At 37.9% G+C, this 24749-nt stretch overlaps 1 protein-coding gene across 2 annotated transcripts in view; it reads left to right on the forward strand.

Annotated features, from left to right (window-relative positions):
- Positions 1-24749, forward strand: part of TBC1D22A (TBC1 domain family member 22A) — a 189268-nt gene that overhangs the window by 72549 nt on the left and 91970 nt on the right. For both annotated transcript variants that reach the window (XM_075492382.1, XM_075492373.1), the window contains exon 10: positions 19050-19125. In XM_075492382.1, the coding sequence (XP_075348497.1) occupies positions 19050-19125 (76 nt within the window). The remainder of the gene's footprint in view (positions 1-19049; positions 19126-24749) is intronic.

The raw sequence follows: 24749 nt of genomic DNA on the forward strand, positions 1-24749 counted from the left end.
TGTGTGTGGAAAATGGCTATCCTCCAATCATTAGTAAATCATTATAAAATGTGAATAACCGTAAAAATTCCTATGAATTGAAGCTGTACTTTTCAGTGAAACTAAATTAATGGTTTCCAGATTCTTGATTTTGATCGCGTTTTTTTAATATTTCTTTCCTTATGGTACTTAGTATTTTTAAAAGTGCTTTAACATATTCTTGCCTATGACTTATGTTTTAATATGAATGTTTCATTGGCTAAGGCACGTTGACTAAGGCATATTGTGAATTTAAACTTGTAACAGAGTTCCTTTTTGACAAAATTGTTAAAAAATTGAGTAAACAAACAGAAATCTTTAACTTCTTTGAAGGTATTTTAAGTGTGTTTCTCCTGGTTAAAGGTCAAATGAGTAGTAGCTCAATGTTTTGTGTAGCATTGTCAAAAAACGTAGTCTTTTTGTCATGTTGATTCCTGTAAACAAATGCTGCTTTGCTTATTTCAGTCTCTCAGAACTACTACATTTTAAAATATTTGACCACATACCAAAAATATGTGAGAATTTATAAAGGAAAAAAAGTGAGAACTTGAAACCTACTTGAAAGGAAGAAAGCCAGGTAAAGAAGCACAAGCCCTCCAACTGTTTTACCTGTTTCTGGAACATCTTCTGTCACAGGCCTGCTGCTCTGTTTTTTTTCTAGAAAAGGAAGTTCAGAGATTACATAATTTCTCCTTAAATTCTGTTTTCATACAAAACCATCGAGTACTGATAAACAAAATATTGAAACTAATTGTAATGGAATTAAACTGCATCGATAAAAATTTAAGCTCTTACATAAATGGAATGGTTATCTATTGTATGTATTCAAGGATGCACTCATCTATCAAAAGCAGGCTTGAAAGGTTATGCTAGTGGTGTGACTAATGATGTTACAGTTAATTCAGTGCCACTGCAGAGTGCTGCTGAAATGAAAGGGTTTGCTTGATTTTTTTTTTTTTTCTCCCATTCTGCTGTTTTGGTTCCCTTCTGTGTTGATATCACTTTACTTATCAGATAGAGGGGTCATGTAGTTGCAGGTTGAGTTGGTTGGGAGAACTAACCCAACAAGAAATTAGCTCATTGAAACGAAGGGTATAAAAAACCCCAGAGAATAAAGACTGTTTTACTGAAGGGATGCCATCCAGAGGGACATTGACAGCCTTGAGGAGTGGGCCCATGCGAACCTCATGAAGTTCAAGGCCAAGTGCGAGGTCCTGCACCTGGGTCAGGGCAGCCCCCAATATCCATACAGACTGGGGGATGAATGGATTGAGAGCAGCCCTGAGGACAAGGACTTGGGGATACTGGTGGATGAGAAATTGGATATGAGCTGCCAATGTATGCTTGCAGCCCAGGAAGCCAATTGTATCCTGGGCTGCATCAGAAGCAGCGTGGCCAGCAGATCAAGGTAGGTGATTCTTCCCCTCTACTCTTCTCTGGTGAGACCCCACCTGGAGTACTGCATCCAGCTCTGGGGTCCCCAGCAGAAGAAAGACAAGGATCTGTTAGAGTGGGTCCAGAGGAGGGCCACAAAAATGGTCAGAGGGGTGGAGCACTTCTCCTGTGAAGAAAGGCTGAGAGAGTTGGATTTGTTCAGCCTGGAGAAGAGAAGGCTTCGGGGAGACCTTATTGTTACCTTTCTGTACTTAAAGGGGGCTTATAAGAAAAGTGGAGAGAGACTTTTTACCAGGGCCTGTAGTGACAGGACAAGGGACAACAGTTTTAAACTGAAAGAGGGTAGGTTTAGATTGGACATGAGGAATACATTTTTTTATGATGAGGGAGCCCAGAGAAGTAGTGGATGCTCCATCCCTGGAAGTGTTCAAGGTCAGGTTTGATGCGGCTTTAAGCAACCTGATCCAGTGGAAGATGTCCCTGCCCATGGCGAGGTGTTGGACTAGATGGACTTTGAAGGTCCCTTCCAACCCAAAGCATTGTATGATTCTATGATTCTAACTGACTTGCATTCTGGATACACGATCACCAAATCCACTGGTGGGGGGCAAGAACTAGATGGGGATGGATGAAATGGGACTTGGAATCATTAAACTTAAGATCAGATCATGCCCCAAATTGCATAAGATGATTTACATCAAATTTTAATAATCCTGTGCTCCTGCCTGCAGCTGAATGCTACCTATTGTGAGCTGATTCACAGAGCTGAACTGCCTGATAAGACAACAAAACAAAAAGCACTGGTTGGTTTAAAGGGTGAACACCTCCAATAGGTACCATAGCAAGGAAATGAGTAGAACTACACAGTACGGCCAAGGCAGGACCATGACGGCTGAGACGTAGATTTACTTTAACAGCTGTAGATTCTCAATTTACCAACCTTGTTGCCAATATGCAGTAGTCTAGATGATCCACTTAAGTCTTTATACTTCTCAAGAAAGTTGCTGCTTATTGTTTCTTGGATATAGTCATTACATTAGTTCTTACTACTCCTTTAGTATTTTCCTTGTGATCTGCCATAGATAATGGAATGTCTTTACAGCCAACCAGGAAAAACTGCTTCTCTCTCACAAAGCCACGAAACCAGACAACATAAAAACACGAAACCAAAGGAGAATCCTAAACAAGATTAGTGCTATTACATTTCCTTTTTTCTGTGAAAATATGTCATGAGAGACTCGTGTGCGACTACTGATACTTTGTCTGAGATGTCTGAATAAACTGCACAAGGGTTTTAGAAAAGAGGAATATGTGATGTGCTGATAACTACAATCTAAGTATTTCTGCAGAATATATATCTTAATTTATTCATCAATATAGGCTTCCATTTGATTTTGGCCTATCAGTATTGGATAAGTTGAAAGGGTGTACTCTGATAAGAATTAGGGTCCTGTTGTGAAATTTTTGACTAATACGAGCTAGATGGTTTTTGTGTGTTTGTCTTTCCAATGCATAAGAGTGTAATGGAAAAATGATTGTATTTGTATCCCTTTATTATTCTTAACAGAAAACTCATTTATTTTTCCAGCCCATCCAAACTGTCTCATTTTCTTGATTCCAGAATTGTCAAAGCTGTTATTAAGAAATATGTATTTCTTGGTCGAGTTTTGCTACACATAGCATCTATTACTTCTCCCTTCAGCACTCCTCTTGCCCCCCTCCCCTTCTTTATCTAATGTGACTCTGTGTATTTTTAATATAACAGCACATCTTTGAACCATAGGGACCTACGGAATAAAAGACAGTGTTGGCATTGAGCAGCATGACAATCACTTCCTGACATGCTTACAGTTCTTAGCCTAGAGAAGAAATAAAAAACTTGGTCAAATCATCTGTTGCTTTAGCAGATTCACTCATGCTGGTTTTTGGTGATCTGGGGGTGTGTATGCAAGTATGTCTTTGGCTTCAGTTAGAGGTAATACTTCTAATTTTTCTTTTGCAGAACTTTTCCAGTAGTTAATGTTTGATATTACTCAATAGTTTAACCTATTTTGTGTTTTCAAATCACTTTGCATCTTCTTTCTCAGTTTGTTCTCTCTAGTTATGGACTCCTAAGTGGCTACATGTATGTCTCATCACAATTTGATTGAAATTTTTTAAAAATTGATTTAAGTAGAAATACAATGAGATTTTTTAAATATAAATTTGTGTCTCTCTAAGATGTTAGTTAATCTTATAATCTGTAGCTGTATATTCTGTCTTATAGCAGTCACTTTTGGATGATGTTATGCTGTAATGGTTTTCCTTTTCAGTGCTTCATGACTGTGTGCTGCAATTTTTTTCTTTATCTTTTGTCCCAGAAAGATTATACTTCATTGCGATTTTTTCTTATTTATTTCAGGAAAACAAATGAGAACTTCTAAAATCATAAGAACATAGGATAATTCTGGTAGGAAGGGGCCTCTACAGGTCATCTAGTCCAACCGCCTGCTCAAAGTAGGGTGAACTCTGAGGTCAGATTGGGTTGCTCAGGGCTTTGTCCAGTTGGGTCTTGAAAACTCCAAGGATGGAGACTGGGGGTTAACCTGTTCCAATGCTGGATTGTCCTCATGTTGAAAAAGTTTCTCCCTATAGCCAGATGGAACACTTCTTGTTTGTTTATGCTGCTTGTCTCTTATTCTCCCACTGTGCACCACTATTAAAAGCTGAGCTCTGTCTTGTTGATAACATAGGTTTTAGCAGGCTGCTATTAGGTGCCTCTGAACCTGTCTTTTCTTCAGGCTGAACAACGCCAGTTCCCTCAGTCTTTCACAGGACGTGTGCTCCGTACCTCTGAGCATCTTGGTGACCTTTTGCCCTTGCTCCAGTTTATTCATGTTTTTCTTGTATTGAGGTCCCTAAAACTGGATGTGGTATTCTAGATCTGATCTTGAAATACAATAAATTATTTTTAAACATTAGAAGAAAATTCTTTACTGCAAAGGTGATTGAACTTTGGAACTGTTTGGTCAGAGAGGTTGTAGAGTCTTCATCTTTGGAGTTCAAAACCTGACTGCACATGGCCTTGAGCAGTTTGTCCAGGTCACCCTTCTTTGGGCAGGGGTTGGGCTTAGATGGTCTCCAGAGGTCCCTGCCAAGCTCAGTGATTCCACAATGAGTGCTGAGTGGGAATAATCACTTCCCTTGATCTACCGGCCCAGGAGGCTGCTGGCCACCTTTGCTGCCAGGGCATACCACTGGCTCAGTCTGAGCTTGCTGTCTGTTGAGACTTCCAGGTCCTCTTCCACAGAACTCCTCCCCAGCCAGTTAGTCTCCACCCTGTATTCTTGCAAGATGCTCTAATGCTGATTTATAAAAGCCTGCTTCTGAGGGTGTGTGTAGCCATGTGCAAAATATGTCTAAATAAGACCACCATTCTTGATGATTTTCAACACGTTAGTTGATAATTTCACATTTTTAATCTATATGACAGTATTTTGGTGCATTCCTATTGTGAATAAGAATCATGTATTCCTAGATTTTTTATAGCTAGTGAATTTCCAAAACTATTTTGTCTTGCATTTCAAGTTGAACAGTCAAAAGATAAAATGTTTCAGATGTCAGTCCACCATGCTTAAGATAAAGCTGGTTGTCTTTAGAACACTTCTCCACTGTAGATGACACTTGAGTATTTTTGCATTTTCACCTGTGAGAATAATGGCTGTGCATATGGGAAAACTAGAACTTATCCCACAAGTATTTTTTCCACTTAACTAAGCAGACATTCCCATATATCTGTTGTAATTAACTTTTTTTATTACTAAATCATCCTTTATAACACTTGCCTCAACAGAGTCCTGTTAACATTCAAGTAAAAAGTTCATGTGGATCTGTGCCACCTGAAAACGTAATGTTCATGTATAAAATACAGTGTAACTCTTAATTTTAACTTCAAGTATAATGGTAATAAAATAACGAAAGGGGAAATATATGCATTGCATAATGATCTAACCAGATGTATTAAAAATGGCAATAAAATATTAATACCATTATTTATCAGGGCCTGGGAATTTTTAGAATAAAAGGAAGATAATTCATTTCCAGGAACTGGAGTATACTGAGGTATATATTAGCTATTTCTATGGCTGATTAAATAGCAAGAGTTATGATCTGCAAAGGGAATCCTGCAAAGTTCTTTCTAGCTCCTGAGTTATGGAAGGTTGTTGCTAATGTGTGCCTCAAGTCTGAATTATGAATGGATGGATGGAATGCTGCTTGGAAAGCCTTTCAGAGGTCTGTGGGAACAGATGAATACCATGAATATGGAGCTTGAATGTTGAGAAGTACATACAGAAATAACTGATGCTAGCTCTTCTGAAAATTGTTCATAGGACCTTCCAAAGGTTTATTTTGAAGGAAAAAATAGGTGGAAGATAGTTTTCTTTGTACCTTTTCATTAAACTCTTGCAAGACAAGTTTCTTGATTATGTCTGCAATTCATTTGGATAGCTAGTTTAGGGTTATGATAAATTGCAGATCTGTTGTCTGAGAATATGGGTTCGTTAGCCAAGATAGACAAACATAAGGAATACGTACTGTAAGTGTCTGCATCTGTCTCTTACTTGTCTCTTGTCATGTGAACCGTGTGTCTGTTGCATGTGTGCTTTCATGCATGGGTCAAGTTTCTGTATCACAGGTACCTCAGGGCCTACCTGTGCAAATGCAATGATAGCTTGTCTAGGACTTCTGGGTATACATCAGCCCAACGCTTCTGGTAAGCTTAGGTCAATGGAGAAAGTAGTCTTTCCTCCTGCCTTCCTCAGCTGAACATAGCACTGCAAATGTGGTGCGTTCAGGGCAAGCATGATACATGATATAACTGTCTCCCAAGCAGTCTTCAGAGTCTCCACTAACATCGTATTATTGCCGGCCTGGCTGACTAGAGAGCTCTGGCTCGAACTCAGGAAAAAGAGGAGAGTCTACGACCTCTGGAAGAAGGGGCGGGCAACTGAGGAGGACTACAAAGGTGTAGCGAGGCTGTGCAGGGAGAAAATTAGAAGGGCCAAAGCTGAGCTAGAGCTCAGTCTGGCTGCTGCTGTAAAAGACAACAAAAACCACTTCTTCAAATGCATTAGCAGCAAAAGGAGAGCTAAGGAGAATCTCCAGCCCCTAGTAGATGGGGGAGGAAACACAGTGACCAAGGATGAGGAAAAGGCTGAGGTACTTAATGCCTTCTTTGCCTCAGTCTTTAATAGCAGGGCCAATTGTTCTCTGGGTACCCAGCCCCCAGAGTTGGAAGATAGGGACGGGGACCAGAATGGAGCCCCCATAATCCAGGGGGAAATGGTTAGTGACCTGCTGCACCACTTAGACACTCACAAGTCTATGGGGCCTGATGAGATCCACCCGAGAGTACTGAAGGAACTGGCAGAAGTGCTCACCAAGCCCCTTTCCATCACTTACCAGCAGTCCTGGCTAACTGGGGAGGGTCCCTGCTGACTGGAGATTAGCTAATGTGACACCCATCTTCAAGAAGGGCCGGAAGGAGGACCCGGGGAACTACAGGCCTGTCAGCCTGACCTTGGTGCCGGGGAAGCTGATGGAGCAGATCATCCTGAGTGCTATCACATGGCATGTAGAGAATAACCAAGGGATTAAGCCCAACCAGCATGGGTTCAGGAAAGGCAGGTCCTGCTTGACCAACCTGATCTCCTTCTACGACAAGGTGACCCGCCTAGTGGATGAGGGAAAGGCTGTGGATGTTGTCTATCTGGACTTCAGTAAAGCCTTTGACACAGTTTCCCACAGCATTCTCCTGGAGAAACTGGCTGCTCATGGCTTGGATGGGTGTACTCTTTGCTGGGTAAAGAACTGGCTGGACAGCCGGGCCCAAAGAGTGGTGGTGAATGGAGTTTACTCCGGTTGGCGGCCAGTCACAAGTGGTGTTCCCCAGGGCTCTGTGTTGGGGCCAGTTCTGTTTAATATCTTTATCAATGATCTGGATGAAGGGATCGAGTGCACCCTCAGTAAGTTTGCAGATGACACCAAGTTGTGTGGGAGTGTTGATCTGCTGGAGGGTAGGCAGGCTCTGCAGAGGGACCTGGACAGGCTGGATCGATGGGCCAAGGTCAATTGTATGAGGTTTAACAAGGCCAAGTGCAAGGTCCTGCACTTGGGCCACAGCAACCCCATGCAACGCTACAGGCTTGGGGAAGAGTGGCTGGAAAGCTGCCTGGCAGAGAAGGACCTGGGAGTGTTGGTTGACAGCCGCCTGAATATGAGCCAGCAGTGTGCCCAGGTGGCCAAGAAAGCCAGTGGCATCCTGGCTTGTATCAAAAATAGCGTGGCCAGCAGGACTAGGGAAGTGATCGTGCCCCTGTACTCGGCACTGGTGAGGCTGCACCTCGAATACTGTGTTCAGTTTTGGGCCCCCCACTACAAGAGAGACATTGAGGTGCTGGAGGGTGTCCAGAGAAGGGCAACGAAGCTGGTGAAGGGTCTGGAGCAGAAGTCTTATGAGGAGTGCCTGAGGGAGCTGGGATTGTTTAGCCTGGAGAAAAGGAGGCTGAGGGGAGACCTTATTGCTCTCTACAACTACCTGAAAGGAGGTTGTAGAGAGGTGAGGGTCGGTCTCTTCTCCCATGTAACAAGTGATAGGACAAGAGGAAATGGCCTCAAGTTGAGCCAGGGGAGGTTTAGACTGGACATTAGGAAATTTTTCTTCACCGAGAGGGTTATCAAGCATTGGAACAGGCTGCCCAGGGAAGTGGTTGAGTCGCCATCCCTGGAGGTATTTAAAGGACGTTTGGATGAGGTGCTTAGGGACATGGTATAGTGGTGGTCTTGGTAGCATTAGGTTTACGGTTTGACTCGATGATCTTAAATGTCTTTTCCAACCTATACGATTCTGTGATTCTGTATAGCTGATACTGAAAGACAGTACTGCATTCGTGCTCCAATTTCTGTATAAACAGATTCTAATGCCAGTCAAAATGCATGTTTTAGAAATGTGGAAGTCCTGTCAGGGTTTGTCAGAAATTCTAGCAGTAGTTATTTCTGTATTTAGTTCTCTTAACGTTTGAGCTGCATATTCATGCTCTGTATCTGTTCCTGCAGCTACTACTGCTGTAACTCCATCTGTGAGATGAAATTTCTATATGGTAATAACTGTTTAGTAATTTCCAGAAATCTAGATTGTTCATTTTATGCTAGTGTCTTGTCCAAGGTGGATCCTGAGAATGACAAAACATGGTGGTATTTTTGCTTGAAGCTTTGGCTATTCTAAGGAAAAACAATGGATTGCTTGATCAGAATTCTGTTTTCAAACACTTATAAAAGTAACAGCTTTTTATTTTAGAATTGAAGTGCAAGTTGTGTTGTAAAACTTTATGAATGATAATGTATATAATTACAGGGATGACTGGTGATGATTGCAAACAGATTGCTCTGTCTTGCCGAAAGTGAGTTTATTGTTGAGTGGAGACTTCTATTCTGATGAATAAACAATACCTTGGGATTACTCTTATTCTTTTCATTATCAGTGGCTTCCATAAAGCTATTTCTAACTTATGAACAATTTTAAATTCAAATATCCAGTTTTTCAAATTTAGATATTAATTGGAAAATCATAAACATGAGAAATTTCATGAGAAATAGGTTCTGCAATTAGGGCAGGCATTTGTGCCTGTTCAGGATTCTAGAATGGCTTTTCTTCTAATGAGAAATGGACAACTTCAACATTTTTAGTGATCACTTATCAAATGATACCCCTAAATGGTATTTTTCTGTTACTCTGTCTGCATGTCATATGTGAGACTCAAATCTTCTGAAACATAAGCATGGCCACAACAGGTGCTTCTATCCGAATCCTTTCTATATTCATACTCAGATGTCTGCTTCTCTTTTTCTTACATAATCTGTTGGAGCAGATACTCTTTTATGGTGTTTTAAACTTAGAGTGAAGGAAAAGAAGATTCAAAGTAGAACAAGAGTCTAGAAACTTTTCAGTAAGCAGGTTTTACCTTTCTCAATTCAAGAGAATGTTCTTACACAGAATACACATAAATTAGCGTTAAGAATGAATACCATTAAGGGCAGACTTTTTTGAGGGGAAAACACATGCAGTATTGTGTCATTCTGTGTGACTTTTCCTTTTCCAAAGGACCTTCAGATCTTCAAAGTCTTGTTTGAAGCTCCTCTTCATAGAGTTCTTTGAAGAGTTTATTAGTACCTGAATTAAAAAAAAATACATTTTATTGAACAACACTAGGAAGTTAAACAAACTGAGGCAGTAGAGGAGTTGTAATTACGAGCTATTGGAATGTAGTTAACACAATTGTTATGTTAGTCCTGTTCTTTTGATGTGACAATAATTAAAGCATGCCTGCTATTGTCTGTTCAAAACTTGGAATAGGTAAAACGTAGAAAAAGCGTTTTTGCTATGGTCTTCCTGTATGGCTCTGGGTAGATTTAGTCTGAGCAGCTAAGAACTCTGTCATGGTTGTTGATGATCTGGCCTCAGACAGATTATTTCAGAGTAGATCTCGAAACTCTTGATGTACCAAAAACCGAGATAAAAAATGTCAACATTTGAGATTTTTGGAATAAATGATCCTTCAAACTCGTCTACACTGAGACTGTCATTAACAATGAGCCTGAGTCATACAGCATTAGTGTCTACTTCGCAAAATATAAATCGTGCATTGATTTAGAAGAATTGTAATTAAATCTATTGTTTGTGATATCACTGACTGTATAGTAGGAGTATGCCACAAGAATAAGCTTTGCATGCAAATTGCTGAGTTTGGACTAGCGCCTGTCCATGAGAGATCTTTTGGGACTCTCCTGAAATTTCTAGTGGCTTGCTTGGTCACTGGAGGACTTCTATTCCTCCCCATCAGTTTGAGGAGATTGAATGCATCACTGGGATACTGTCCATCAGGATGCCTAGTAAGCATTTCAGAGGCAGTTGCTAACTCTGCTCAGTTTGAAGAGTATCTGTGATTACCTCCTTATGAGGGTCTCTGGTAATGGGTAAACAAGAAGATCAATGCTCAGAACTGCTTTGGTATGAGAGGAATGGAATGGGGTGGGTAGGACATCAGATTTTGAAAATGCTCTCAAGGGGATTCAGGAGAGCAAGATAATTAGACATGCACATCAGGAAAGTTTGTAGAAAGTGTAAAAATAAACAGAATTAATGGTTAAAGGATAAAAAACATATTATTTAACATTTTCTACAACTCCTGTAAAACAGCACAAATCTGGTAGCTTTTGGAAGGAATCAGTGAGACTGTGAACAACTGTACTATTTAATTGAATTTCCCAAATGCATTTTGATACAGTCCTTTACCAGAAGTTCATAAAGAAGCTAAGCGTCCATGGTAGAAGCATTGCCTGTTACCACGTAGGGAGGAGAAAGGTTTATGTAAGTCGTCCTCAAAAGAGAAAACATCACTTTGCTACTTTTGAAACCTAAAAGGAGTTTGTGCTCTGTATGCTGTTCTAATCCCTGCTGTTCATCCCATTTTGAAATGATGGATTGAAAGTTAAAAAAAAAAATAATGGAGCAAGATAAGTGTGATAAAAGGTATGAAACAGTTTCTGGGTGATGGATTAAGTTCTTCAGCTTGGATGACTTAGCTAAGTGGAGGAATGTAATAAAAGTCTTTAAAATGATGAGCTGCATGAAGAAGGTGAATAGGGAGTAGTTTCTTTCCATCTCTTCTGATGCAAGACCTAGGTAGTGTCTCGTAATACTGCTGAGTGACAGGCTTAAAAAAGAGTGGTTGAGTAACTAAGCTGTGGGACTACTTGTCAAAGGATGAGAAGCATTTTACATGGGTTTAGAACCTGAACGGTTTGAAGTTTGGTTGAAGAAAAGTCTTCAAACAACTTTAATTGCCAAGATACCACCTTGAGTTAGGGAAGTCTCAGTGCTGCAAACTGGAAACTGAAAGAATGCTGCATATCCCTGCGGGTTTATTTTGCTCCTATTGTCCCGTGTAGTCATTTGCTGCTGACTGCTCTTAAAAGGGAATAAAACAAGGTGGTTTTTTGTTTGGCCCAGTACCCAGTTTTAAGTTTGTAGCAATGCCTTTGTTGGGACTTCAAGTAATAGAAAATTGAGGGCATCAGTAGGATTTATCCTGAGGGCTGTAGTTTTTCTTCGGGACAGGTGCCTTCAGAAGCTCTTAAGGAGCCTGTGTCTCTTTGGAAGCCAATAACGCAGTTTGATAACATGTCACTGAGAGTAAAATTTTCAGGAAGAGAACAAATCTATAGTTAATCGGTTCTGAATGCATATATGAAAGACATTGGTTTCTGTGTTTTAGATGAAATATACTGTGCTATCAGTATGCTTCAGAATAAAAATATCTTATCTTCTATCTAAAATTTACAGCATCAGCTTTTGGGGTTGTAAGTGTCCATGTTTATGATTTCTAGCTCTTACCCAGATTTGAACTGTTGTCTGGCCTACGCCATAATCCAAAAATACACCTGAGCACTTCTTTTTTTGCTACTTTAACAGTTTCTGTAATTTATAATACATCCACTTGTGTAAGACTGAGGTTTGATTACATAGCCCAGTAGAAGATTGGGTCTTTGATTCTGAGACTATGGATACTATTATAACACGAGAACCAGCACCTACTTTTTAATAAGATGTTGCTTTTTCCATCATGTTATGTAGGAATAAATAAGATAATGTTTTCTGTGTGGAAAATACTGGGCTGCAACGCTTTGTAAATCACTTTTCTACTGCTTAATAAGTTTTAAGTTTTCAAAAGTCAGGTTTAATAATTACGAAGGTTGAAAGATCTTTTCTTTTAAAGGAAGTATCTTGGAGTAATTATGGAACATGCTATGGAATATGTGCAAACAGCATGCTCCAGCACACTTGTGTGTTTGTTCTTGTACATGCACACTCTTTCTCTCTCCTGAACTGTATTTAAGATTGCATTTACATTATAATCTCCAGCTTCAAGAAACATTTTGGGTAAACTGTGCCTACCATCGATAGTGTTAATATACATGATGGCTATCATCATCTAAGTGTCATGCTTCCCTCCCACCTGCCCCCACCTTTTCACATAACTTTGAGAGCAAGGTGAGCCAAGATTTTTAGTAGGAGTTTGCTTAGAGGATACACAAATATGTGAATGAATTACTTAAATGAGTTTAAAAAATAAAATTGAGAAGATCCCTTTCAGACATAATGAGAAAAATATACAACTTCAAAAAGCTTTTTTTCTTCCATTTGTCTTTTGTTCATGTGATAATATACTTAAACATACCTAAATTGGTGTATAGGAATTCTTAAATATACATCAGTAGAGAAAATAGGTATGCCGTATACAGATTGCTTAATGTGTCCTTTATATTTAAAAGCTCTGATCTGGTTGATTAAACCTTATTAAAAACAAACAAACAAGACATGAAGACTTTGTGTCAAAACTTTCCGTTTGCTTCTGTAAATGGTTCTGATATTTTCATCAGTACATTGTTGGTGAACAGTTTGTGTGACCTAAAAAGATGAGAAGCACTGTGCCTATACTGGTGTTTGGCTGCAGACATTATTGTCAAATTATTGACAGTGTTTTTTCCTTTCGATTTGGCTGGCTCTATTTCTCCTTCTGTGATGACATAAAAGGTTGTTTTCCTTTCCTCTTCAGCTTTCTTTTTCTCTTAAAATTATCCTGTCATCACCTATTTAAAGAAAAAGATGGGGGACTTTGTTTAGCTATTTTCAAAATAGAAAGTATTCCTGATGGCAACTCTAGTAAAGGTCATATATGCAATATATTTAGTGCAGTAAGGCTCTGTATCATTCAGAGGGCATTGTTTCCCCAAGGTTCTTAGCTTAGAGAGTTGCAAATTTGTTTCATTTTCTGGCCCTGGGAAACAATTTTTAATACTCTGAAATTCCTTCTATGTATTTTTGAATAATATAAATCAGTGCAGAAGGGCAAAGCATCTAAAATGTTAAAATTTCTGATGTGTAGATAAGAAAAGTTGCATTCCTAAGTAGAAAAAGTAATATAGTGTGTTTTCATTTGTTTGTGTGTGTAAATATATAAAGTGTGTGTGTCTATATATCTATTTATATATACAGACAGAAGGACGTATATGTATATATATTACTTAGAAATTTATTAAATATAATTAATAATATACATATGTTATTATATTTGTATATAATACTCAGTAGGTATTTGATACCTTCTGTGTGTGCTTACAGCTACCTTTGTACTTATACACCAGATGGCATTCACAAATGCTGTTTACATTCCTTTTCCCACGTGTAATTGAAATAATTGAAGAAGTCGGAAAGAAAGATTTCCAGATTTATTACAGACTCATTGTTATGAAGTACCTGTAGTATTTTGGAAGAGATTTAAAATTAAAATGAAATGGAGATACGTTGAACTTACTGAACAGTTGCTTTGGAACTACATTTAATATGCACTTAAAAAGCATCTGTGTCCTTTTTAGCACTCCATCATAAGTTAGTAATATTTTGAACAGATAATAGTCAGTACTGTGGCTGCGTATGATGATTAGAAATGGAGTATATTTGTTACAATATGCATCAGAGTGACTAATAAGAATCTCATTGATAGATGTGGTTGAAAATAGTAGAATCTACTTTGGTGTTTTGTTCCTGACAGACAAATAAAAAATGCTAGCGGCGTTATAGTGTAGATACTCCAACATTTGGAGGATATTAAGAATGCAAGTAGGACCATCCTTAGTTCACTCAGTATCACTTTCTCAGTGTATCCACAGAAAAGGTCACTTTAGGACTTACTTTTCAAGGTAAACACCTTTCCAAGTTATATCTTACTGTCAGCATTCAGAATAGAGCTAGCAAAATGGATGGGACTTGATACCCAGTGGTTAAACATGCTTTTAGAAACTGTGATCTCTCTCTCTCTCTTTCTTTTTGTGAGTATGGGAGGATAGCCCCAGTTAAATTTGTTCAGTGCATTTTTTCTTTATTTTCACTTTTTAATCAAGTTTCTTCTATTTAGAATTTCTCTAACCTTTAAAAAAATGTAAGGAATTACCTAATACATTTTCTCATGTTTAGTGAGGGCTATAATTGAAATATTTTATTTTAGATTATCATGATTATTTTTTGAGAAGTCCTGCCAGACCTGGTTGTAGTTGCAGGGCAGTGAGGTGGTTATGCTAGCTTCTACAGCTTCTACAGCTTCTACAGACTACTAACACAAAGATTTGAGACTGAAGCAAGTTTTGAGCCCTTGTGACATTATAAAGTCTTAACCTTCTGTATTGTAAGGTGAAACTAATTATGTGTCAGAGTCTGAACTAGATATTATAACTATTCAGCTGTGAAGTAGGTTAGCATAGTTCACTGAAAGTATGTTGGAAGCTATCTGAGCAGAACATCAAGGAATTTAGATATTGTACACCCAATGCATGATTTTTTAATGTTTATCATAGATTCTGTTGTGTGCTTGTGCATACTTTGTCATATGTGAATACTTACTACAAAGCGTCAGCACAGTAGTTAGAAATATAAGACAGTTTATGTTAACTGTTTGCTGAAGATCTGTTGAGGCAAGACAGTCCTGTTGTCAGTTACTTAAGACTTTTTCAGAGTTTGTCTTTTGCTAAGTATTGATGGTCAAAGTTACACAAGGAATAAATGAGGAAATATAACAAAAACTTGCAGGATGAGTAATGAAATGTTCCTGTGAGGACCCACAATTGTGAGGGGGAATAGGTAGGTGAGTTGAATACTGGAACACTTTTTTCTGCAAAAGTTATCAGAGAACTTGTGTTAGGTTTACGTGGCAAGGTTTTGGTAGCAGGGGAGTTGCAGGGGCGTCTTCTGTGAGACGAGACCCCGTGTTGGACAGAGTGTTGTGGTTTCGCCCCAGCCGGCAACTAAGCCCCACATGGCCGCTCGCTCACTCCTCCCCGGTGGGATGGGGGAGAGAATGGGAAGAGTAAAAGTGAAAAACCTCGTGGGCTGAGATAAAGACAGTTTAATAGGGAAGGCAAAAGCCACACATGCAAGCAAAGCAAAACAAGGAATTCATTCACCCCTTCCCATGGGCAGGCAGGTGTTCAGCCATCTTCAGGAAAGCAGGGCTCCATCACGCGTAATGGTTCCTTGGGAAGACAAACGCCATCACTCCGAACGTCCCCCCCTTCCTTCTTCTTCCCCAGCTTTATATACTGAGCATGATGCCATACGGTATGGAATAGCCCTTTGGTCAGTTTGGATCAATTATCCTGGCTGTGCCCCCTCCCAGCTTCTTCTGCACCTGGCAGAGCATGGGAAGCTGAAAAGTCCTTGACTAGTGCAGCAACAACTAAAACATCCGTGTGTTATCAACACTGTTTTCAGCACAGATCCAAACCATAGCCCCATACCAGCTACTCTAAAGAAAATTAACTCTATCTCAGCCAAAATCAGCACACAGAGCCAGTTCTAGCCAGCTCCAAGGTGGACCTGTTGCTAGCCAAAGCTGAGCCCATCAGTGATGCTGGTGGTGCCTCTCTGATAACATATTTGAGAAAGAGTAAAAACCACTGTGCAGCAGCTGTGAGAGAGGAGTGAGAACAAGTGAGAGAAATAACCCTGCAGACACCAAGGTCAGTGAAGAAGGAGGGGGAGGAGGTGTTCCAGGAGCAGAGATTCCCCTGCAGCCCGTGGAGAAGACCATAGTGAGGCAGGCTGTCCCCCTGCAGCCCATGGAGGTCCACAGCGGAGCAGATATCCACCTGCAGCCCATGGAGGACCCCATGCCAGAGCAAGTGGAGATGCCGTGATGGAAGCTGCAACCCGTGGAGAGCACATGCTGGAGCAGGCTCCTGGCAAGAGCTGTGGCCTGTGGAGAGGAGCCTGTGCAGGAGCAGGCTTTCTGGCAGGACATGTGGCCCATGGGGAGTGGCAGAGATGAAGTGTTATGAACAGACCACAACCCCCATTCCCCATCCCCCTGTGCTGCTTGGGGGGGAGGAGGTAGAAGAGTTGGGAGTAAAGTTGAGTCAAATTTTGAAGCTGCTATCACCAATTAAATTGTATGATAGAGGAATTAAAATCTTAACCACTGTACTTCTATATTGCCCTGAGAAATAATTCATTAGTTTTCATGAGTTTGACATGTTTTTTATTTTACCAGTGTTGCTAGCTTTTTCCTCCATCTATAAACACAAAAGGAGGAAGAAAAATAGGTGACAGAATACTTTTTATGTTTACAAAGTCCTTCTCACAGTTTTGCAAAATCCAGAAAGTCAATTACAAGTGTCATAGGAGGGAATATGTACAGTGTAGTTTAATTAGAAGAGAGAACTGGGGGAGCCAACAAAGATCTTTCCAGTTAGATGAGTCAGCACAAGTAGAATAGTGCCTCCCAGATGTGTTCATTTGCAGCTGAAATAACGGACAGAAAAATAAATGAATAGGCAAAAGATAGAGTGAAGAGCAAACATCTCTTTTCAGATCCAAGATGGCAGTTTTGGATTGCATTTCCAGGTGTGTATGGAGTAAATGGTACTTTGAGAAAGGAAACAGTTTCAGAGTCACAGGTCACAGTTGGGAGTTGCACTATCTGGGGAGAGACTAATGACTGAAGTAGTAGTGTTTTAGCTCTGTGTTGGCTTTCAGTGTTAAATACGTGATGATACTGTTACAGAGGATCTGTTATAGGTTAAACAATTGCGTACCTTATTGCTGTACTTGAGTACAGTACTACTTCTAGAAATACCAGTTAACTTTCTTTAAATAAATAAATAGATAGAACAGTATATAAACATTTGGAAAAAAATTGAATACAGTTTTCATTACAGTTTTCTGTAAAGAAAATGAATACACTATTTCCTAAAGATGCTGTATCCTGGATGTGATACATGACTAATACAGGAGTGTGTCAGACTTGTATAAAAGGTATTGTCCCAGTGCATGAGGTAGTTCCTCTGTCCCTGAAATAAGATTATAGATTTGAATTCTGTGTGACACTTTCCATGCTTTCAATTTTGATGCTTTGTTGCACTACTGAGGATGCTTATGTTCTACTTGAGAGACAACGCCAACAAGATGAAATGGTTGCCTATTTCAGTTGGTGATGCCTGTGGAAAATTCTAAAATTCAGAGAATTATCTTTGCTTCCTCGCCAGCACTGTTTTGGTTTATACATTGATTTCTATCATCAAATACTGTGAAAATGCTACTGCTAGACCAGTAGAGAACTTAGCTATAATTTTTTAAATAGCTGCTACTGTGGTCAGTTACAAGCGATCAGAGCACATAATAGACTTTAGTACTGTAAACCACTGTTGTTGGCTGAAGTACTGTAACGAACAGAATTATTAGTGTATAATTTTCTTTTGTGAACTATTAGGTTTCATTCTTTATGGCAGGTTTAATAGAATTTGAAGATTAAATTGCAATTCAATTTCATAAAACAAATAAAAATAAAAAAGCCCATGTAAATATTGTCAAGAAAGTCAATATGGCCTTTTTTTTTTAAATAAAAAGAAAAATGTCTTAAGGTACATAAAAATGAACTGATATTCATCCCTTTACTCTAAGGCCAAGTTAACATTTGAAATCAAGTCAAGAAAAATTAATATTCCAGCATCAGTGAAAAAATTTTTAGGATGATTTTTGGGATAGTTGCTCAACTCTCCAATTGATTTTTATAAAGGAATTATTCAAACAATAGCAGCTGAGATGAAAAATCCTTTACCCTGGTTTTCTGTGTAGGTAGTGGTTACATGAAAACAGTTTTACATAGCAACTTTCTTATTTTAAAATATATATTGGAAATTTTATTTTCTTGAATCTCTATATATAGAAAACCATAACAAAATGAGTTGAGTTGGAGGGATTGTCAACCAAATATTCAGAAACATTGCTGTGTATTTAAATAATGTCTTTATTTAAAAAGATTTATCACTTTGGGGTTAAAGTGGAGATATCTTTCTCTTTCTCATTATTTCAAACTATAGACTATATTATAGAGCTGCAATCCAAAACTAAAAAATCCAGTTAGAGTTAATACCTTCAAACAAATACATGCAAATACCCTGCCATTTTGGCTATATAGCTTGTGTGTTAGATTTTAATTCATGATATTAACTGTAATCTTGGGTTAAGAACAGTCATGACTCCACTGAAATAGACTTTTGATTTCTTATGCTGCTGGAAGTTATTATTCTGAACTTCTAAAGATCAAATTCTTATCCTGTCACTGATTATGGTCTAAATTTTAGTATTTCCTACATTATTTGTGATAAAACTGTAAATTTATGAGGAAAAAAATCACCTTAAACAAATCTCTAGCATTGGCACATTTTGGCATTTAAGATGACAGCCTTTTAAAGCTACGTGGACTTTCGCAATAAAGGTATAACTTCAGGGGCATAGATTAGCAAGTAGAGAGCAATTGATGCAGCAATAGCTATAGGGTATGTTGTTAGAGACAGGGACTTGAAGTAGGACTATACAATGTGATGATTTATTGCTTAACAGATAGAAGCAGACCTAGGAAATGTAAAAACAAAACACACCGTAACAAAACATAGAAGAATTCATGGATTGAGATAAGTAATTGAAGGAAAAGAAACTTTTTTTTTTTCCTCCACAAACTTATACTTGTATATGGTCTCTTCTTCAGGACAACTACACGTTTGCACAGCCAGGAATTCAAAAGAAAGTGAAAATGTTGGAAGAACTTGTTAGTCGGATCGATGGTAAGTCTTAAAAGCTAACCTAATTTTGAACTGGTATTTCATTGAAAGTGGTTAGAATGTTTGCAAGAAGTCAAGCCAACATTACTGCAGTTACCTACAACGGTGGGCTAAGATCGCCTTCCTCATATGAGGTGTCATACTCAATCAATTTGTGGCGCACTGGCCTTTGCAAGATCACTGTCGTGTATCATTTAAAAGAAAGCCACTAGAGCATGAGCCACTTTCATTACTTTTTATTAAGGCAATATAATCAAAATTCAGTGGCAATTTCTTTGCAGCAGAGTAATGACCACATACAAAATGCACCCAGTATTCATTTCACATTAAGCTCAATGATTGTTGTAATTCGGGTAAGTCACAGTGGTTGTTTATGGTTGTCCTTCGGCACTATGTTTTGTGCCTTTGTGCATCATTTTGCTATCTGGAATGCCTGAATAATTTCTCTGTGGAATCCAATTAATTATGAACTCTGGAAATAACATCTTTAATATTATAGATAAATTACAGTGTGTGCAGGGGTAATTTTAGATTATGCTTTCATGTTTTAGCAGGGCACTTGGAAATATTTTCTACCTTCATCCTTAAAATAATTCCCTTCATGAAATGCTGACTGTCATATTGCTAGAACAGAGTTTAACTAAATGAAATGCAAGAGATAATGCTTGCCCATTCTGAACATACTCTCTTGATAGTTTGTTAAATTAATGAACAGAGTATTAACAAAATGTTGCCAAGCAGAACCGGGCATATATTTGCGACACTAGCCTGTCAATGATGAGATAGAAAAAATATTTCTTGTCTAGCTTAATATTTGATAATCTTCTTGGAAAGATTAATTCCATCTTTTCATTACACATACTGTGAGGTTTTTTTGTACCAGTGCTTACCATAGCAGATTTTGGATTGGCTTGCACATATTTACATCCTGAATATTTGATAAAGCTCTTTGTGCCCTTTTAGGATGTTAAAGAATTTTTAATGGTCAAAAACTAAGGGCAGGAGAACAATGTTTATGTAATAGTACACTATAAATGTAAATGTGTGTAAAACTTTTTGTTGTAGATGCATTTTTCTGTTTAAAATGTAAATGAATATGAAAAATATAAGGGGATACTTCTGTATATAGGGTAGCGAAATATTTATATTAAAAATATTTTTAAAGCATATGTATTTATTACTTCAAAAATAATCTAACTGCTTGCAGTGTGACTTTTTATGTCATTTTATGCTTATATCAATATTGGTGTTTATATTTCAATTATTTATAGAAGCAAATGATTGTATATTAAATGAAGTACATAATTATAATGCCTACAGATAGACTTCCTGAACTTTGTCAATGAACATTTATATAAACAAATTCTTTAACCAAGTTTTTAAAATGAAAAATACCGTTCTGATAATCAACCTTATTGTTTTGTTTAATAAAAATTTTAAATATAATACAATATATTATTGTTTAGTTTCTAAGAAAGAAAGAAATGCTGAAGGCTTATTTGTACCTTCAATGCTTTAGAGATATAGTTAAATAACTTTTCTCAATGGTTAGGTTTGGGAAGCATTATTTTTAAGCCTTTACACTTAAAGAACAAAAAAAAACCTGAGACAGTTGTAGCAAATCAATGTGTTTTCTTAAACTATCCTTTACCAGTCTTTGTAACTGAAAGTAAAGTGTGAGTTCCTGATTTTTATCTGATTTAAAATAATTTTGTAAGGTCTTTATAGGACTGTATTTAATAGGACATTGTTGAAGTAGTTCCGCATCAAAAGCTGTAATTATTCATTTATCTTTCTAAATGTGGATCCAATTTTTTCTTCAGCCTCTGCTCTTGCCTCTCTTGATCTAAGGGGACAGGGCCAACTTAGATCAGGCTGTGTAGAGTCTTGCCCTGTTGAGTGTTGAGTAACTCCAGGGATGGTGATTCTGCAGCCTCCTTGGGTAAGACTGTTCAAGGGTTTGACTACAGTCATTGTGATTTTTTTTTTTTTTTTTCATATAAATGATTAGAATTTTTGTTTCTGGAACTAATGTCCACTGCCTTTTATTTTATCTCTGCGTACTGCTGAGAAGAATCTGGCTCCATCTTCTCTAAACCCTCCCATTAGGTAGGGTTGCAGCTGTTCATAGACTTTTCTTTTTAAGGCTGAACAAACCCAGTTCTGTCAGCCTCCTTTCATGTGTAAAGTGCTCCAGCTTCCTAACTATCTTGGTTGTCCCCCACTGCACTTGTTCTTCTATGCCAGTGTCCCAGATTGGACCTAATGCTGCAGACATGGTCTCGTAAGTGGTGAATACAGAGGAAGAATCACTTCTCCTGACCTGTTGGCTTCTCTCTTGCTTAGAAAGCCCAGAATACAGTTGGCCTTCCTTTCTGCAAGGACACACTGCTGACTTGAGTACAGCCTGTTGTCCACCAGGACCCCCAAGTCCTTCCTGGCAGAGCTGCTTTCCAGCCAGTTGGTGCCCAGTCAGTACCGTTGCATGAGACTATTCCATCCCAGATACAGGACGTTTGCCTCTCGTGAGCTTCAGGAGGTTCTGATCAGCCATTCCTTCACTGTGCCAAGGTCCCTCCAAATAGTAGCCCTAACTTTCGACATGTCAACCACTTGTCCCAATCTGGTATCATCCACAAACACAGAGAGTCCACTCTGTGCCATCATTAGTTGTTAAAATAAAGGTGTTGCATAGTATTGGCCCCAGTATTGACCCCTGGGGGATGCCATTAGTAATGAGCTGTCAACTGGACTTGGTACTGCTGATCACAACCCTTACAATACAGTGGTCCAGGTAAAGTTTTGGATAGTAAAAGATACGCATCTTTCAGTATTCTTAGGGATGGTTTTTTTTGTCTGGAAGACTGTGCACTCAGTTACTTTCTTTTGCTAGAAAAATACCAAAGTACATGTAAGATTGAAATAAAGTTTTAGTTGTTAGATAGGCAATGGTGGATGTGTACTGCTGTCATTTCATAAACTTTGTATGCCTCAGGTAAGGGATCCTGACCTGGCTGGCTTTTTGATGGAATCAGGACATAGTTTGATTAAATTACAAATTGTTGTTTGCTCGTCTGCATTTCTTTTTGCTTTTGTCTTTTTATCTTTATATTGGGTCTGCTATGCTGTAGCTGAAGGGAACTGTATGGTTGATATGAATTCAGTAACTTCGTTTTTTAAGAAAGAAATCTCACGATTTGTATTTACTGTAAATATCCTAAGTGCTAATTAAGGTTATTGTGGAAGAAAATAATATTCCTGTTGCTACTGTGTCACATTATTTTCTTGATGCTGGGTGGCTGCATGGTGAAGAGAATCTTAACGTAATAAGTAGCTGCGTGAGTGTTTGAAGCTTGTACAGCTTGTTTGCTAATCGTAATGGGCTACCAGTGTATGAAAAGTGATGCTCGCCCTTCAGAGAGTGTTAATGCATTATGTTAGTGATTCAAGCAACCTTCATTAACCCAGCCTTATGGATCACAGTTCCTTTCAAAGTAACTGTCCTTGTGCGTACACTGCAGAACATTGCAGTAGACTTCAAACAGCCAAGCTACTCTGTTAATCTAATAATAATCGCAGTCTGCTTAAACTCCAGAAAATAATTTTGATGAATCATGTGTTTAATGGAATTTTTGAGTTTGTTAACAGAACGTTGTTATAGACCAGATGGAATTTGAAAATGAAGCATTATTCAATCTCATTTATATCCTTGCCATCATCATTCAGATTGTTCTAGGAATTATAAAAAAATATTGAGAGGGAGGATCAATAGATAGCTCAATAATATAAGGAATCTGTTATAACTAATTATCTTTTCTGTTTCGTGTAACGTCAGTACAGCTTTTCTGCTCTAAATGATGAACCATCTCTCGTGGTTTGTAAAGGGTCACACTCACGGGGCATGCAGTCTCCCAGTTTTGCTTCATTTAGGCTTGAAAGCAAAGAAACGTGGTGTAGGAATGCCAAAATTAATTCAGCATTTGTGTTTCCAGAATTTACAGCTGTTTAGTGTTTGGCTGGTTTCGTGCTTGGGAGAGTCCAAGATTCTTCAGTTTACTGTAAGACATCTGGTAATTACGTTAGTTTGAGGTAGCCATTTGGAGAAGGCTGAGCATTTGTAGACATAAGTAGTCTTGGGTTTTCATAAACATTGATAAAAGATGTTAAAATTGCGTGGCATTCTCTGTAAATTAGCAAGAAGGCAGTTCTAGAAAAAAATAAAATAGACTATTATAATGTTAAATTTACTTTTTATTTATGTCGGCTTCTCATTAGCATTACAATAAACTATAAAGGCAGTATTGATGACTCAACTTAGTATAAATATTCTGCATCTTCTGTGAGGGTAAGTTTGGGAAGATTTTTTCCTCTTTTATAGAACAACTCCTGGGGTTTGCATCTGTGTTCTGCACACCCTCATCTGTGCTTATGTTTTCTTGTAGTTAAATAAATTCTGTGTTATTAGTGTTCCAGATTCTTTCACCAGTAATCACCAATCTTATAGAACAGGCCCTTGAATCTTAGTAACAATAAATGGAAAAATAAAAATGCAGAAAATTATTAAAATAAAAAAAAAGAAAAAAGCTTTTACTGTTGCTGTATATATATTTTTCCCCTTCTTTTGAAAATGGAAGTAATGGAAAAATACATAAGAACATAAAAAGAGTGCTGTGTTTTGTCTTTCCCATAAGGAAGTTAATTTAGAATTCAGCTACATTTTTCAAAGGTTCAGTAGTATTTCAGTATTTCTGCTGTGTCCACAGTGAACGCATCTTCTGGCCATCTGTTTTGGAGAGTTAACTACAAGTATTCTTACAAATGATACTATAATTGGAACAATTTCTGGTTTATTTGCATTTTAATATTCTAAAAAATATTTACAAATTTTTCAAGAGAAAGGAGGGTATTTTTAGTGCAAAATTAAAGTTGTTACGTTCAAATTATTTTTAAAGAACGATTGTTTTAATAAATACTACATAGTATTTTTGGGAAAATACTTTTTACTTATGCCTAGATGCAGTTAAAATGTTCTTTCACCTTTTAAAACCATGTTATAGTAAGGATTTTACAAGTCCAATTTTTTTTATTGCTGCCATATTATAAGTGCGTTTGTTTCATTCACTTCAAATGAAATACAAATTAGATAATGTGTTTTTTTTTTTTTAGAGTTCTGAACAAATTAATCTTGGCTCCTCTAATCATACTTTATTTACTTATTTCTGTCTTGGGTTACAAATGTCTTGGTTCGTCAGTTGTCTGCAGTTCTGTAGATAGTGCCACAAGTAAGGACTTGTAATAAAGTACTTTTGTGTCATGGTCTTAAATTTATACTTTGTATATATTTTTGCTATTTATGCGCACAGAAATTATAAATATGTACAAGAGATGCATATTTTAATGTGTTGTGTGTATATACGTGCAGGTGAAGTTCTTCATGAAACAGTCAATTAAAAATTTTTCATTTTTATATGTATTTTTGTTTATCCAGAGTGAAAGAGGTTATTTAATTGGACCATTCTGTGTACTTCTCATGCTTTGAAATAGTTGCTGTAGATGTGTCTAAAAGGTTGGTTGATATAATTCTTAATATTTATGTATCATGTTATGGTTTCTTATTTAATTGGAGA

The sequence above is a fragment of the Mycteria americana genome, chromosome 1, assembly GCF_035582795.1.
Source record: "Mycteria americana isolate JAX WOST 10 ecotype Jacksonville Zoo and Gardens chromosome 1, USCA_MyAme_1.0, whole genome shotgun sequence".
In the NCBI taxonomy this organism is placed as follows: domain Eukaryota; kingdom Metazoa; phylum Chordata; class Aves; order Ciconiiformes; family Ciconiidae; genus Mycteria; species Mycteria americana.